We start from the raw sequence: 18,279 nt of genomic DNA on the forward strand, positions 1-18,279 counted from the left end.
GGAGCCCTATTCAGGCATGAGTGGCAGAGATTTGTGAGTCTGCTGGGCTGTGTAATGCTGCGTTGATTATTTTCCAAAGCCCGGGAAAATAAAACTGTCAGACTGCATGAATCATAATTAATGGAACCAGTTTTGTCTGGTAAAAAAAATGTCACTACTCACACTTTGTAATAGATGGCTTCTCTAAATACATTTTGGGCATTTAATCATCGATGTAAATTGGATGCATTACTCGGGAAGTGATTAAAATATATGAGAAAACTATAATAATTACACAACTAATGGACTTCCCACTATGTTGTAAAAGTTTAGATTAAGCAGCTCTGAACTGGATTGAAAAAAAAAGCTGACGTTTCTAAAATACGATACAAAACTGTTTGCTCAATAAGAAACACAAGAGGGATGCCAATTACACACGATATGAAATTTATTCCACTGGTAGTAATGTACAAGAATTATAAAGCTGGCTTGCTTCACATCTTACAGATAAATTTATACTGCTGTACATATCTGCCATCAAATACGAGCTTTAACTGGGCTCACAAATACACCTGGGTTTAAATAAAACAGTTGACAAAAACTCAAAGGGGGGAATGTGGGGGATATATGAGAGAAAATATGAACAGGTCCTGCTGAGTTTACTCCGTATACATGGAAAAAGAAAAAAAAATGAAGCAAAACTAAAGTCTACAAATTTCTAGGGCCAACATATCACTGTCTGTCACATCTGAAATGACTTTGCTGCACTGCACAGAGACGTTTTCAGATGCAGAGGTCAGTTTGGCTCCACTTGCGCTATGTGTAACGTGTTTACTCGTCATATTAAGCACGACTCTGAATAGAGCGGAGTAAACAACAAATGTGGGGGAAAAAAGAGGAGGAAAAAATCTTCTCTCCCACTGAAAGGAAACAAAAATCTGACAGATCATTCCTGATAGAGACTTGAGTATATTAAAACACCTCTCAGCCTTTGAGAGGGTGCCGACTACCTCCCAATCCTCCAACACGCTAGCAGCTGCCCTGCATGGACTCGGTGCCTGGCCGCTCTCACTCCTTCCTGCGTTTCTTGTCGTGGTAGTCGTCCTTTGAGCGGCTGCTGGTGGACGGCCTCTTGGAGCCGCCGTGCTGCTTGGCCTCCTCCAAGAACTTGTCCAGACCGAAGGGATCCTCCTCAAACTGCACCGGCCCTTCCCGCCTCTGCCCGTGGTCGGCACCTGAGAACTCTTTGTCTGGAACGAATCTGATTGTTGGAAATGAAAAGAGCTTTACAATCGTAGTTTCTCTCACCGAGATGTTGTTAAACTGTGCTCACTGACAATTTTAGTTTCTTTGTTGCATGTTTTTTTTATCCTTCAGTATCCTTAAAGCAGACCCTGTTGTTGTTGTTTTTTTAAATTATTATATTTTATTTATTTATTATTATATTTATTTTTTGTTTTTAAATTATTATTATATTTTATTTATTCATTATTATTTGTTTGTTTTTGTTGTTTGATTATTATTACATTTATTTATTATTATTAATACATTATTATATGTTATTTATGACTATTAATTGATTTTAAATTATTATATGTATTTATTATTATTATTTCCCTACATTTTGTTATTTGCTGTATACTTTATTTTATTTTTATGCTGTGAAATATGGTTACAATTTTTTAAATAAGAAAATGGAACATGTATACTCTGTGTAACAACTGCATTGAGCTTTCTTAATAAAGTTTTAAAGCAGGAAAGGGGACTACGTGTTGAAACTACATGCTAACTGCTAGCAAGTTGCTCCTTGCTCAAACTAATTTTCTATGAGAAGAAATACAGGACTGGTATCCAAAATATCAAATTATTCCATGGCACATATGTTTGTATGTCTCAGGGAGTTTGCTAGAGGATTTTCTATATTTTGCACAATAGTGTAACTCCCTGCAGCCAGCCAAGCATTCCTAGAGGACAATGACAAGCTGGTGACTAAACATATGGGACAGGCTATGCTCGGCTAGTAGAGTGTGGCACTGCTGCCCCAAGGACAAGGGCTCCTGCTGGGACATCATGTGCTCACTAGCCTCGTGCCTCTGAATAAAGCCGGAATGACCTCAAAATGATTCAGGCTTTTATTGTTATTTTTATAATAATAAATGAGAAGGTTAAAACTTCAGCAATTCTGTTAAATATAGAAGCCCTAAATTTGATAAAACTGTTTTCAAACCAGCAATGAAGTTTGGGATCCACTATGGGTTGTACAATCCCACTCAGAAATACTGCATTTCGCCAGGCTGTCTTTTCCTTCAGAGCATCACATCAATGGAATTCAATACCACAATCAATTAGAGTCTCCATCATATTATACATATAAGTGTATTGTCAAGAAATGGCTTGTTGGGAACCAACAATGTCGACACTGATGCTATTTTTATCCTTTAACATGGACTGTAGGCTACTCATACTGTACTTGTATGTGGATTTTATCCCCTCAAGTAACTGTATTGATATGCTTTTTACCACAATGTAGAATGTTTTTAACTATTGTACATATTGTATAATTTCTATTATTAAAGGAATACTAACAAGTTAACAACATCCGGCAATGGGACTGCCGATGAAATCTAGCCTCTCAGCTAACTCTGGTACATTTACATTTGTTTGAATCCTGATTAATATACATTGCCCCTTTTCAAATAAAACATTTTAGGGAATATTTAGCCATATTCCAGGAAAAAAAATAATATTTCTTCTTTATTTTTTTAAATCAACTGTTCCCTCTGAGGGAAGAGCCTCTTCATATGGCTGATGTCCCGTGATAATCACCATCAAAACATAGCCAATTAAGCAAATAATTTGATTCATGCAATTAAGTTAAAAAAAAAATGTTTTTCCTTATTAACATGTATCATGTGGCAAGATACTCTTAACTCTATTCAGATGACCTACTATGTAGGGAAAGCTGTGTTGTAGCATCTTTATTTTAAATTGCTATTAAGTTATGGATTAACATTAACACTATATCTGAAAGCATAGTTATAATAAAGGTTCACATCATATTTACTTCATTAATATGTAATAATGCACAATGTTTCTAAAAAATTAAATAAGATGTGAACACAAACTTGCATATTCCTGAATGGACTTAATCCTACACACTTAGTGCGTTATACTGTATGTGAACCATTTGGCCTTTTCATAAACTGGTGAAGTCTTTTCTCTGCTCAGTAGTGTTTCATTTGTTAGTGTTGGTCATGTGAGAATTTTTTTTTCATGGCTCTCTGAAAAACAACTACTGAATTAATTCTAATAAAATAAAAGCCAAGTAATCTATAGTACCTGTTGTTGTGCATGAGCGTGTCAAAGTCATCTGTGTAGGCGTCCTTGTCTATATTCTTGCTGGGCCGGTAGATGTTTGAAGCCATGTCTCTGCCGCCACGGAACGGCTGGTCGTACACGTTGTACGTCTCATCCTCACCACCAGCAAAACCACTATCCATACCCTGAAAGAGACAGGGAGAGAAAGGTAGAGGGACTTTTAGAAAAAGATGTAAATACACAACAAGGTAATAGCTTAAATTTTTTAGGTGATTTCTTAACTGGCTTTTGCTTCCCTTTGTATCCAAGATAAAAAACAATTACTTGGGTATCGAATTACTCAGTGTAATATTACGAAAATTAAATCATATATCAAGGTTGTTTTGCAATCGAGGCTTTCAATCCCCTATCCAGCAAAGCACAAACCACTGTAGACTGTACCACCTCAGCCCAACACTGAAGGTGAAACTCAACATTTTTTATGCAGACTGGAACAGATGTTTGAGGAACCTTAACTCCACAAAGTAACTCTGCCTATCTTACCTTACATATATACAAACTAGGGGTGGAACGGTTCACAAAATTCACGGTTCGGTTCGTATCACGGTTTTCGGTTCGGATCGGTACATTTATGGTACAGCAAGGAGATCAATTTCTGATTTCAACATGCTTTTCATTTATTAATAAATGAGTTAAGAAATGTTTGCCTTAACAAAAGTTTGGCTTACATAAGGAACATGAACACTTCTTCATTGACAAATCTTAATTGAAAGAACAGGTCTTCTATAGTAATTAGTATAAACAAAAAAAGCAGCTTTGTTAATTTCATATAAATATGATGAAATTATAGACTAAGGCCATCAACTGGCAGGCCATAAATTGAAGCATAAACTCAACCAGAACTATGCTAAAAAAAAGAACAGTATAACATATGTCTCAATTCCTTGATTATCAGCTCTTAATTGAAAGATTAGTTTTTCCACTCAAAAAGTGCAGTATTTGGAAAGGAATACGGTTGGATTTCTGTGCCACTGTGTTATTTAAAAATAATTAATACATATAAAACACATTACAGGGATTGTGCTGTTGCCCCTCTCCAGTTTCCAATCTATCGCTGCTTGTGTCAGTGCTTCAGAGAGATGCTCACTTGTGTGGCTCTCACTAAAGGGGGCACGTCTGCAAAACGTAGTTTTTTATCTCCCACTCATTCAACAGTGGCTCATTGGTCATAATTTTTACTATAACAGTTATGGCACTCAAATACTGACATATTGTCAATAAGAAAAAATAAATTACAAAAATAAAATCACAAATGTCTGTAATGTAAATGTAATGTTCCTCCTTAAGGCTGTTGGTAAATCCTCAACTGCTGCTTATGCTAGTTTATACAGGGCAGGCACACGTGAAGGCTCACGCACTTTGACCATATGCTTTAATTCTGTATCGTTTACGATTGAGTGTGGTCGTATATGCAGCGATAAACACTCTTATAGCATTGGATATTACTTTGGCACGGTGTGAATCTGCAGTCGGAGGCTGCCTGAATGCTGTGGGGGAACGGACTCTCCGTCCAGTCTGCTTTTATTTCGCTCGGCTGATCGACACATTCGGGTGATGTCGTCGTAATTAAATGTTTCAAGTGTCCACATATAAATCCGACTTCAGTTGAACAGTGTCGGCATACAGTTTGACACAAATCGTTGTCGGTTTAGCTCGACTATCATGAGCTACTGCGCCACGACAGCGCTGCTACCATTCCTGGTGCGCTGCCAAAACTTTCCGGGTAAAACTCACGCTCCAGAGTTTCTGTTCCATGCGTGCGAGTAGTAGACATAAACAGCTGTTTGGGTAATGGCGAAAGGATGTCGCAGACCGAACCAAATGTCCTGTACCGAACGGTTCGGGTCAAATACACGTACCGTTCCACCCCTAATACAAACTGTAACTTTATTTTGCAAATGTTTCCTCGTGTTGCAGAGCTGGGTATTCAGTCTTGTACATGTTGATATTTGTGTCCAGTCAACACAAAACTTCTAATATAGGTGTAGTAAAGAAGGTATGATATATTCTCACCTTGCTCTGATTGAAGAGCCGCTGGTCATACTGCGCCTCGCTGGCGGAACGAGGGTTGGGCACGCCCAGAGCGATGAGCTCGCTAATGTCCCTGTCCTGGTCCCTCTGCAGCTTTGACCTGGGGCAGAGAATAATGTCTGAGATTTAGCAAAGATTCATGGCAAAACTAATGACACACACACAGACAACAATGACATAAAAAACATAAGGAAAATAAAAGCTAGAAACTTGAAAGAATATAGTTCCATTTATATTATGTTTAAACAAAAAATGATATATTTTTAGTGCTGTAGCATCAAAAGATCACAAGGGAACAGTAATTTCACGGCTTTGTGTTACACAATATATAATAAGATATTGGAGAATTTGTATGTATGCCTATGGGTATAATATAAAGGTAACTTCTAAAATTATACTTCAAAAAAGTACTAGGAATTTGCCATTAAAGCTTTAATCTATGACGAAATGTGTGAAAAAGTTCTTGGAGACTTCAACATCTCGACTGTCCTCCAGCATCTCAAAGTCAAAGGTAATTTCAAGATAACAAGATTTCTGCTTTCTGACAGCTGGAATTGTGATTGTAATGAGCTCTCCTCTGAATTTCACTTCCTCCACTCCTCCAGGGACCCACAATTCCATCAATTGACAACCTGACAGTGCACACACACACTCAGTACACAAATACACACTGGTCACGCATCTCACATACACAAACAGTGTGTGGATCATTGCAGACGAGGACTACTGCCTCTGTTGGATCCTGCTGCGTTTGTTCAGTATTACTGCTGGTCCCATGAATGATTCAGCAGTGAGCAGTGCATCTCTGTGTGTGTGTGTGTGTGTGTGTGTGTGTGTGTGTGTGTGTGTATACAGAGAGGAGGAGTGAGTGAGTTCACATGCGGTGTGTTTAAAGTGCGTGTCCAGCACCTCTTATCAGGAGCAGCCCTGGAAATGTTCCTGTCGTGCTGTCTTTCTTTCCTTCTGTCATGGCGGATCTCGTCACGCTCCCTGACCTCGCTGTCCTCGCCACCTGTCGCGCGAGACGGGGGGGAGATGGACGGATGGAGAGAGGGAGAAGGGGGTGCAAAGAAACAAAAAAGGAATTTTTAAAAAAAGAAATAAAGCCCCGTGAGGAGAGGAGTGGGAGATAAGAAATGGTGCAGTAGAAAAGCAGAGGTGAAAAGAAAGATAGAGAGGGAGATAAATGAGAGGGCGGGTTGGAGGATGGAGGGATAACGGAAAAAATAGATGGTATAGGAATGGAAGAAATGTGAGGCAGCCAGGCAGGGGATTTATACACAATGGGAGAAGGAAGATGAGATGAAGAGAAACTTGTCAGTAATCTTGCAAAAACAAAAACACAGCTGACAGATTTGGAAATTTATAACAAATATTGTAAATTCAGACTTTGCATTCTGATTCAATGTGATGTATCCAAAAAGCATGCACAAAAACAGGCCATGCAACGCTGATTTCTCTTCTCAAAATACATGTGAATTATCAGCAAGGAAGCAGAAACACCATTTCACAGCTTACTGGTCCTGTCAACACTGGCAGGGTGAAAAATGTTGTCTTGGCTTCTGCCACTCTTGTTCCAGATTTGGAGCTGGCAACAGCACTGACAACAGTGTCTGCTCCATTCGCTCAGAAAACCACACAAACACACACATACAGGCTAGTCACATATGCTTAAAAAAATAAGAAACAGACAAAATTACTTCTTTTGGCCCTTATCTTTAGGACTCACCTTTGTCCCCGTGACTTTTGATCCCTGCCCTGCGGTCTCGAGCCATTTGGGCCAGTTCCCTCAGTTTCTCCTCCTTCTTTTCCTTCTCCTTCTGGGCCATCTTCTTCTCTACTTGGGCTCTCATCTCCACTGCCTCTCTGGCCTATGAAAACAATCAGCATTTCGATATGTAATTTAAACAAGGCTAAAAAGATTTATATTTTAGGCAATGCAACAATTCTGAACCACATATTGATCAGGGACAATGGTGGAGTACCTTTCTATCAGCGATGTAGAGCGCCTCGGCCAGCTTAGCAAAGTTTTCATTGATATGAACGGTTTGCAGCCCCCTGCCATCAGCAGCCAGACGTTTGTCAAGAGGAATTGTGTAGCCCTGAAAGATATTAAGCACACAAAGAGAAAGAAATGAGAAGAAAAAAGGCAGTAGGGCAATTAAACTAGAATTACCACGACAAGATCTGGAAAAATCTAATATTTATGCAATGTATCAAAAATTAAACTAACAATAAGCCTGGAAAACGGATGCCTGCATGACCTACTCACAATGTGTTTGACATTTAGAGATGCAAAAAAGCAAAAGCATTCTAATTCATTCTGGTGTCACATTACCTTGGCGTTTTTCCAGTTGGAGATGCACGGAGGAATCTTCCACTCCTGCTGCTCCTTGACTGTCATCTACAACAAATGGAGAGAAACTGTCAAACACGACATCTTTTGGACAATACAAGCAATTTTATTTAAATTTTTCAATACAGCATGAAAGTACTTAAAAGCACAATGTTTCTAACATTTCAGCCAACTATACCTTTCTGCTTGGGGAATGCATGACAGGGGCAGGGGGAGAAGGAGGTCCTCGAGGAATCTTCTTGTTGATCCTGAAACATACCCATCAAATTTCTTCAGCATTTTTGTCAAGGGTCAAAGGATATTTACAGCAAATGTTGACAATGTAACTGTCAAGTTTCATTTGACATTTTGGTCCAAAATTACTTCTTTAAGCAAGAGCAAGATCTTTCTATAATGGAGCCAACCTTAGAAATCTAAATATATCTTTTGAAACTGATCAGACATCTCGGTGCTTATTTCTCTTCTCTTTTCGTGGTGCGAGACAAAATAGTTCAACTTTTGGAACACTGTAGCGTGCACCGCATGTCATGTGACGGGGAACAACCGATCACAGCCGGCAGATATCTTTTCTTTCTTCAGTAAATATCAGTCTACGGTAAATATATGGAGGAGAAGATAATCATTTTAGTGCAGGGCTACCCAGAGCTTTATGATCTGTCCCATGGACTATTTGACTTGCTTCACCCGTTCCGTCCTATAACGTCACAACATCCGGTTGAAAGGTCAGCCAAATTGACACACACAAATCGAGCAGTAATGTTACTGTGAGGGATTTATGGTGCTGGTATTCCATTTATCTTTGTTTTGACTAGTCAATGAGACCTTTACTGCAAAATGATCGCAACTTCATCATCATCATCGACGCACGCAGGTTTTGGTTGCTTTGTAATGCCAGGCACGAGAGGAGTGCAACCTCCCAAGCACATCGGAAAGAAAAAAAAAGGCACGGCTGGCGTTTTCCCCTTGTTTTTAGACGTGGCATTTGTATGGACCCTCAATGAATTAAAATAGCTGTTCAAAACTGCCCCAAACAGTGAGTTAGAATTAATAATTATACTAATTACATTAAATAACCTCTATAATATAAATCGATCAAACCAGGCTTTATACACAGCTTCAAATTACTGTTGGACACATGTTTACTTACTTGAAACGTGGAGGTTCCATTGGATCTTTCTGCATTTCCACCATGCGGATCACCCTCTGTTTGGCCCCTGAGTTAAAAGCCACTCCCTGCTGGGATGGGGTGTATCTTGGGGAGAGACAAAGACAAAGAAATGTGTCACCACCATACATACAATTTTTACCTTCATCCACATAAACAAATAAAATATTAACAGTATGTACTGAAGTGTTTTATAACATCAAATGTGATAACTGGGGGTCTGTATCATCACTACCTTCAATCCCACATGATGTCACTGTAGCATTATATGAAAGCACAGTCGTATAATGACTCTGTGTTCTAAAATGTTGTTGAAATAGTTCAATTCTAATACATACCTGATGTACTGTGCAGGAGCTTGTTTGTCTGCGGCTCTTACAGGCATGGCAGCAGCAATCTTTTGAGACACCTGCTTGTCCAGGGCACTGCGAGTCTTCTCCGTCAGCTACAAAAGGACACATAACAATGACCACATTTAGATGTAGACCGATTATCAAATTTACCTAATTCTAACTCAGTAAAGTAACTGGAAAAAAGGTTGTCAAAACCAGTCCATTTCGGATTAAATGTAGAAAATATTTTTGATCACACAGCTTCATTTTTGCAGTGACTAATGGATAACATGAACACCGACTTCTATGGTAAATGGTGTAAATAACATTATATGATCTTAAGTGGTCAAACTAACTAACTAGCTAACTTTTTCCATACATACACTTTGCAGCATGGCTTACCTCTTTTACAGTCTCCTCATCAGGCTTCTGTAGTTCTGGAGTATCTTCATTCAGAACTTCTTTTGGTAGAAGGTCTACGTACTTACTGAAGATCACCTGCAACAATGAAAGATGAGAAATTATTAGAAATAACTAACTCATCTAGCAAACTAATACTATTTTTGTAAATCACATCAGGAAATGACAAGCATCATGGCAATGGATTGTTTTGAAAATGTGTATCATAGTACAGTGTGTGTGTGTGTGTGTGTGTGTGTGTGTGTATTCTGTAAATGAAAGGGGACACAAAACATTTGCATCATCATGGATTTTTGTCTTAAGATATTGTCAGCGTAGGTGGTATTAACTATAAGATTGCAACCATAACATTTAAACCTAGCTGGATTTTGTCAGGCCTTGACTTACTGGCAAGCGTTGTATGAAGCAGACTGATATCTGTGGCCAACCTTCATATTATTTACAGTGTATAGAATGACGTGTGCAGTTGTCTCATCTTAATGTGTCTACACATCGTCCTTTTGACCTAAACCACCATCTTCAGACAGAATTAAACCAGTCTTGTACTTTAATCTATGCTTAAGATTTTTCAAGTTAAGCATGGATACATTTTTCATTTAGGAGGTATACCTTATCCTTGTTCTGTCCTTGTCTGGCGATAGCGTCATATTTGACCTTTCCTTCTGCATCCACCTGCACCGCCAGGGCATTGGATGTCTTCTTCTTCCTACCCATCTCCAGAGGAAACTGGGCCACATGGATCTCTGGGAAAGCTCCTCCATCTCCAAAGTCCTACACAAACAAAACATTTAAAGCAAAAAATCAGAAGATGGACTTTGTGTGTTGATTCGCCTTGCGTAGCTCTGTGGCAGAGACTCCTCTACATAGATATATAGATAGATAGTAACTTTATTGATCCCGAGGGAAATTCAAGTTTCCAGCATCACAGTTCCAGAGTGAAAACATGTTAGTAAAAAGGCAGTAAAAAAGTTAGTAGTGCAAAGTACAAAAAAATATACCAGATATAAAAAAACAAGGAGATGAAGAAAACTGTTAAAACTGAATATAGTGCAGGGCAACAGCTGTGATACACGACTATTAAAAAAGTGCATATAGTGCAGAAGAGACTGCTAAAAGTGAATATAGTGCAGCAGACACTGTTAAAAGTGAATATAGTGCAGAAGAGACTGTTAAAAGTGAATATAGTGCAGAAGAGACTGTTAAAAGTGAGTATAGTGCAGAGGAGACATTTAAAAAGTGAATATAGTGCAGAAGAGGCTGTTAAAAGTGAATATAGTGCAGCAGAGACTGTTAAAAATGAGTATAGTGCAGAGGAGACTGTTAAAAAGTGAATATAGTGCAGAAGAGACTGTTAAAAATGAGTATAGTGCATACATTTAGTATGCCATCCAGGTGTGGGACATCAGACAAGAAACACCCCTATTAACTACCACCAAACAAATCATAAAACCCAACAGTTTGATCATGTTTGAGATCAAATAAATGATCTAATGAGTGAATACAGTGATGTACCTCCAGAGTGCGAGGCACCCAGCCCTTTCTGTGTCCATACGGAGGAGGCTCCCTGCGGGACGACACCAAGGCGGTGGAGTAGGACTTCTGGGCCCGGAGCCTTTCCTCGGCCTCCAGCTGGTCCTGAGACAGCTGGGTCGGCGCCGGTAAGAAGCTGGACACACAATAACACATGTTTAGGTCTCATTGTCTGCACAGTGTAGCTCAGCTGCTGATAAACGTGCGTTATTGACCACGACTGCGTGTTGCTAAGCTACCTAGCTAATGTTCAGCTTACGACATACACTAGCATTAGCTGATAGCATTAGCTTCGATAAAAAGCGAGGAAACGACAGAAGCAAGACCAAAAACATGACTCTGAAACACTCAAGGTAATCTACACATTGCATAACATGAAGTGGAAACGAAATAGGACAGAGTTTAGCGTGATAAAAGCCCAAAAGGCCTGGTAGGTCGCTGGTCCTCACCTCGCTAGAGACATGTTCCTCTTTCTTCCTTAGCAGTGAACTGCGCATGCGCGGTGCTGGAGGCGCTTTAGCTCTGTTAGTTTATACTTGTGATATGATATTATGGTTTATTATGTATTCTAATGTTTAATATATTTATCGTTTCAGGATTTTTTTTTCTTCATTTTTTTCTTTCTTAAATTTGAGTGAGAGGGAATAGAACAGAATATTTGTTTATTTGTTTTGCCCAATTCAAGATTATACAACATAACAAAAAAATAAATTAATAATATAAAGTGCAGGAAGAGGCGAAAACCCCACTGGGCTTATCTGAAGCCTCCACCTAGAGACAAGATTAATATAAACAAATAATATGACTACATATTGGTGATAACAAACAATTAGGAAAAGATATATATATAATAACAACAATAACAATACAGTGAATGTATCAAAAAAGACAAGTGTGTGTGTGTGTGTGTGTGTGTGTGTGTGTCTGTGTTGCGTGGAAGTGTATGGTTAGTGTTTGTGAGGAGGATATTGATTTAAATATCTATAATGACTTCTGGGCAATAGTAACCAAACAACATTTTGAGTGGGAAAAAATAAAAAACATAAAAACAGATTCATGGACAACATGGGGAAAAGCAATTATATATATATATAATAGAATAGATATTGCTTTACCCTTTTGTATTAGTTTATGTAGGCCTATTCTAAATTTTTATTGTTTAATATATTTCTGCTATTGTGTTGTGTCTTTTTAAAATATAATATTCAGCAATATGAAATGTAGCTGTGGTAACAATGTAACATCAAAAAGTATGCCAATAAAGCTTATTTGAGTGAGAGAAAATAAAATAAAATAGAATAGAATAGAATAGATCTTAACAACAGTATGGTGTTAGGATCACATTCATACTGGTAAAATAATGTATTTTTTCCACCAAAAAAATACAAACTAAAAAGCTTATAAGCAGCGCTCTGGATGTTTTAGTGTTTTCTTGAGGATGGTGGTGGGAAGGTGTTTGAATAAAAAATTTTGAATAAAAAATATTCCTCAAACAGCATTTATTGACTAATTGATTTAAATTACCAATGGGATCCTCTGAATGAAATATATGTGAAAAAAGTCCCTTGAGTGGGGTTTACAAATCAAAGACAAACACTAAGGCCAAGGCTAATAGAGTGCATCAAGGATTATTGACATCAAAAATGATGCCAATAAAGCTTATTTGAGTGAGAGAAAATACAATTAAATAGAAAAGATCCTAACAACAGTATGGTGTTAGGATCACATTCATACTGGTAAAATAATATATTTTTCCACCAAAAAAAATACAAACTATCACTAACTTCTTGACCAACCTGATTATAAACCCAAAATGTTGTTTCTTCAATATAGGGCAAGATCCAAAGTGTGTTTCTTATGGGTTCCCACCACATAGTGGTACATAATGTACCTATGGAGGAATGTAATGTATCTCTTCATGAAACAGGAAAAAGCAGCTATTATAGTCAGGAGAAGTTTCCTGACAAGCTTAAAAGTAATCAAACAAAACAGTTTAGATTTCTCCGCATGTAGTTTCTCTCCAAAGTGATAAATCTCATTGAAGAGTCTGTTAAATCGCATCTGAGTCGCCGAGGAGTCTGGTAATACAGCAAACAGAGCAACAGAGCGCAACCAGCAAGAAACTCATACACATATTTGCGTACACACACTCTTAGTTAATATTATTCCATAATTTATTCAAAAGTAATTTGAAGTTGTTTCATCTTGAGATCTCTTTCACAGACTAGATATCCACAGAATTAGAAGGGAAATCTTGGTAACACTTTCTATGCTTATACGTCCTGTGTAATCACAGATATAAGCACTCATATATATTCATAATAATTTATAACAATAATCATAACACATTATAAAACAATTTATAATGACTTTTAAGGTCAAGTATCATAATACTTCATTGCTGGTCACTCACCGACTTTTATTTTGCAAGGATCAGCGTATTATAATTCCCACTGTTGTAATACATTATAATCTTTTTATAATGCATTAAATGTGACTATAACTACTTACTTTTAGTGGTCAAGTTACTGTAAGTTGTTTGCTTTAAGTAAAGTGGGAAAATATCATTAAATCTATATCTATTTTTTTTTTTACTCTACTAAAAGCAAACAATGACCACTTAGAGTAAATTCTAATTGCATTATAATGCATTACAACAGTGACTATAATGCATTATAAAAACATTATAATGCATTACAACAGTGATTATAATGCATTGTAATGTGACTATAAGTTACTCTAAGTGGTCAGGGTACTCTAAGTTGTTTGCTTTAAGTAAAGTGGAAAAAATATCATTAAATCTATATCTATTTTATTTTACTTTACTTAAAGCAAATGATGACCACTTAGAGTAAATTCTAACTATGGGAATTATAATACAATGTGATTCTTGCAAAAAAAAATGTCAGTGAGTGACCTGCAATTATGAAGTATTATACTTGACATAAAATGCATTTATAATGTGTTGTAATTATTGTTATAAATTATTATGAATATGTATGAGTGCTTCTAACTAATTATACAGTGCTATAAGCAGATTATAATGCATTGTAAGTATATTTATAATGCATTACAGACATGAGCGTCATAGAAAGTGAAAGAATAGGCCTTATTTTACAGCAAACATTTTGATTTGTTGTTGTAGGAAAAGCACAGGTAATAACATTAAAGATGGCTCTGTTGTATTTAAGTGTCCTACAAGCTGTGACCATCCATATACAGTGTATATCGTTTTTAAAGGAAGGCCATTGATGAATAGATCACGGCCTCGTCTACTCTCAAGGTGACTGATGATTGCAGTCCTCCACACCAGGGTTACTCACGTAGTGCAAACATTGCTTGGATTTTTCTGGAGGCTTAACTGATTCTGCCTGGTTCTACTGTACGTACAGAGCAATAAAGCAGCATAAGCAGGAAGCACAGCCAAACATTATCCTAAAATGGCCAGAAGGAAACCCTCAAGCTGTTCCATTCTCAGTTTCCAGTAAGATATGTTTCACTTGAGATTACTAAACAGAAGGAGAACATAAATGCTTGCAAAATGAGTTTTTCCATGGAATAGGAGGATTATGTAATGCTGCCATAATGCTGTTATGATGAATGTGATGAATATCTCCTGCCATAATCATTAGCAATAAAAGTGACATCCCTGCTGTGGATGAGTTGTACTTGTTGGTCTTCCTACTTTGCTTTTTGCTGCGTCTGACTCACTCACTTTTCTTTCTTTTGCTGCTAATGCTTTTATCTGAGTGTCTGCATCTTTTCCATCTCCCTATCTCCTCTGTCTCTGTTCTCTTCCCATCTCTCTTCTTCCTTCCTCTCCCTCTCCCCTGTTTCTCGGAGGAGGAGGAGGCAGTCTGTCAGTCTCTCAGCAGAGACGTCGTTTATTAATGTGACACAGGGTAAAAGGACACGTCAAAGGAGATCAATCACCAGGCTGTGGCACGGGACGAGAAAGCTTTTAATAAACCCAATCATCTGGGCGCTTCTCTTTTTCGACCGTGCCTGGCATTCGGCATTGAGGAGCTCCAGACCGTTCTGTCTGCCCCTCCCTGGACTTGCTGCAGGGTGACTGATGGAGTGGGCATCATTTCACCACTCAGCTGAAATCACCCTCCAGGGGGCTTGTAAGCAGCGCTCTGGATCTTTGAGTGTTTTCTTGAGGATGGTGGTGGGAGGTGTTTGAATTAAATTTTTTTGTAAAAACTTTAAATAGTCATATTCCTCAAACAGCAGATTTATTGACTAGTTTACAAATCAAAGACAAACACTAAGGCCAAGGCTAATAGAGTGCATCAAGGAGTTTTGTAGGCCAACCAGGAAGTTAGCTTTACACTGGTTCCCTCAACAAAAAGCCAATAGGAGTTTTCCATTAGATTTTGGATTATTGCAAAAAAATAGGCTCTGTAACAAACAACCGTTTATGATACTTACACATTTTGTTCAGCAAGATTATCTACACAAATTAACACCACTTTTTTGATTTTTGAAGTGTAAATGCAGTTGGCAGAAGTAAAAAGTACTACAAAAAAAACTACACCATGGTCACATGAGCGTGAGTATACACAACGAGGTTGCAAGCATACGAGTCGGCGTGATGACGTTTAGTAGTCTCATTTAGCCACTTGCTAAAAGCCTCCTTTTTTAAGACACATAAAAGCTTCAAAATTCACAAGTGGGATATTTACAGACGTATTTTATGTCGTAGAACAAAACATTAAAAATCTCTTGAGTTTGTGTTAACCACAGACCTTATTTCAGGCATCTAACCACAAACTCATTCAAAAAACCCACTTACTTCCAGACAAGGGAACCGGAAGTGGTAAAATGCTGACTCATTTCCTGGTTTTAGGACTTATTCCTGCACCACGTATTCTCTTTTGACTAAGAAGCAGCATTAAGTGGAATATACTCATCTGCTTAAAGGGACAGTGTGTAGGATTTGGTGGCATCTAGTGGTGAGGTTGCAGATTGCAACCAAGTGAATGCGACTTACGTTACAGCGTTGTGTGACACAGTGTGTCAGAGAACTACAGTGGCCTTTAGGTAATGTAAAAACGCAAAAGGATAGAGCATGGTGACATGCAACACGGCAGACTCAGTGAAGAGAGAACCCGGACTCATTCTATGGTATAACAAAAACACAATGATTCTTATTTTCAGGTGATTATACACAAATTAAACATACTTATCAATATTATATTCCAATTGATCCCCCGAAATGCTACACACTGGCCCTTTAAGGTCAGACCAGACTACCAATGGGAGGGGGCAACCACGTGCTCGTGGCAGAGGGCTTTGATGCGAGCCGACATGGAGGTGGCAGGGCCGCTGGCTATGTTAATGCTCCCAGCAGTAGAAGTGTGTGGGGCCGAGGAAGGCAACACATGCTCTGCGGTACCTTGTTGTCAGCGTAGGCTATGCCCCATCTCCAGTGAGTGCACAGAGGGACAAGGGCAAAGACGGATCACGCTGAAGGAGAGCAAGATGAACAGACACATAAGGAGTCACCATTCACCCTTTAAAGGCTCGGGTTGCACCAGCTATGCCTAAATCTCTCACTAAGTTTAAAGTCAAAGTCCTTCCTGAGTTCTTAATAACAGTTAGCTAACAAATTATTTAATAAATCTGGTTGCACCATTAAAACTTAACAAATGTCTTTGCCAAACTTCAGTAAATAAATAAATAAATAGAGAAAAAAGAAAAGAAAATTGCACAAATAAATGTAGAAATAAATACAAGAATAAATGAATAAAATAATAAATATGAATAAATAAATAAAATAAATACATGGAAAAATAAGAATAAAATAAATAAATAAATGCTATTATATAAATAATGCAATTAAATGCTCTATTACTATTTACGTGACTCTTGTGGTCCTCCATAAGATATGTGTACCGTATTCCATATAAGGCCTACCTCTATTACACCTCACTCTCAAGCTAACAAGCTGTCAGTTGGTTCAGTTAGCTATGCAACAGTTACACCTGGCAGGTCCTGGGTGTAAATATATAGGATTAACTAATCTCTATGTAAGAATTCGTCTGTGTGGTACAACCCATTTTAATTTAGTGATGCGTACCTCGCCTTAATTACAACTAAGCAAAGTTTGAACTTTGAACAAAGTTTGAAAAACCTCTTGAGCTATTTGGATACAATTTTATGTAGGTACCAGCAACTTGTATTTTGTTCTACTTGTTAACGGTCATTAAATGTTTTTACAGGCAATGTTAGAGTGGCATGTTTGGCAGGTAGAGAGGGGTCATCACAGACCATGTGCATAATGACTTTCATGGTTCTGTCTCGTTTTTGACTGGAGATATGAGATGTTACAATTGACCCCGGTCTCCCCTACATGCCTGGCCACACGGGAACCCTGTGGGACCTGTCCCTGTAAAGGTGTGCTCACCAGTGTCTGTGATGTCCAACCTCAGCCTATAACAAACCCCAAATTATATCACTTGTTTGCTTTCTTGGTTGACTGTAAATCCTGTGTCACATCTTGAAGCATCAAATGGACTAGCACTGTGTCCATTTTCTGAACCAGACCATAGGTAAAAAAGCAAGTGCTGTGTTCACACTTTTTTAAATAGGTATGGGGAATAGGGAGTAGCTGAATAATATCACGTTGCACTTGTAGGCAATTGACTGAAATGTAAAAAGACAGAACCACCTGGGCTTCAATACAACAGAGAAATAAAAGTAATTTTAGCTAACCAAATTAAGCCTGAACTAATCTAAACGCCTCTGCAGTAATACCTGAAAATAACTGGGGATGACACTTACCATTTCCCTGTGAGAGATATGGTGTGATTACACTTATAAGTTATACACAGTGAACTGAGCGGAAAACACACATACAGTGTGTAATCACTTTATTCTACAATACTCAACCTCCAGCCTCTCTAGCCCAAAGGTCCCCTTGGACCTCTGATAGATTCATGTTGAAATCTATCTAGACTGGTGAGTCGGTCTTGAGGTGTTTTGATAAAACTGAACATCGTGCCTTCACTGTGGCCGGCATAACATGATGGGTACTCCTTCCCACTAGAGAAGACTGATAGCATCAAGACTCACTCCTTTCA

At 38.1% G+C, this 18,279-nt stretch overlaps 1 protein-coding gene across 1 annotated transcript; it reads right to left on the bottom strand.

Annotated features, from left to right (window-relative positions):
* Positions 1-409: 409 nt before the first annotated feature.
* snw1 (SNW domain containing 1) lies at positions 410-11,780 on the bottom strand. Its single transcript, XM_037751167.1, has 14 exons — positions 11,641-11,780; positions 11,174-11,327; positions 10,271-10,432; positions 9,644-9,739; positions 9,248-9,354; positions 8,892-8,996; positions 7,923-7,992; positions 7,727-7,792; positions 7,374-7,490; positions 7,118-7,259; positions 6,298-6,400; positions 5,371-5,488; positions 3,319-3,482; positions 410-1,240 (listed from the first exon to the last, which is right to left on the bottom strand). The coding sequence occupies exons 1-14, from the start codon at positions 11,652-11,654 to the stop codon at positions 1,048-1,050; spliced, it is 1,611 nt and encodes a 536-aa protein (XP_037607095.1). The 5' UTR covers positions 11,655-11,780; the 3' UTR covers positions 410-1,047.
* Positions 11,781-18,279: the final 6,499 nt, after the last annotated feature.

Source organism: Sebastes umbrosus, chromosome 18 (genome assembly GCF_015220745.1).
Source record: "Sebastes umbrosus isolate fSebUmb1 chromosome 18, fSebUmb1.pri, whole genome shotgun sequence".
NCBI classification, from domain to species: Eukaryota; Metazoa; Chordata; class Actinopteri; order Perciformes; family Sebastidae; genus Sebastes; species Sebastes umbrosus.

What these genes read in the sequence shown, in the direction of transcription:
- snw1 (XM_037751167.1), bottom strand. An exon ending in ATGAGGAGACTGTAAAAGAG is followed by an intron (nt 9,355 to 9,643) that starts GTAAGCCATGCT and finishes GTCCTTTTGTAG; the next exon opens with CTGACGGAGAAGACTCGCAG. An exon ending in CCAACTGGAAAAACGCCAAG is followed by an intron (nt 7,491 to 7,726) that starts GTAATGTGACAC and finishes AATATCTTTCAG; the next exon opens with GGCTACACAATTCCTCTTGA.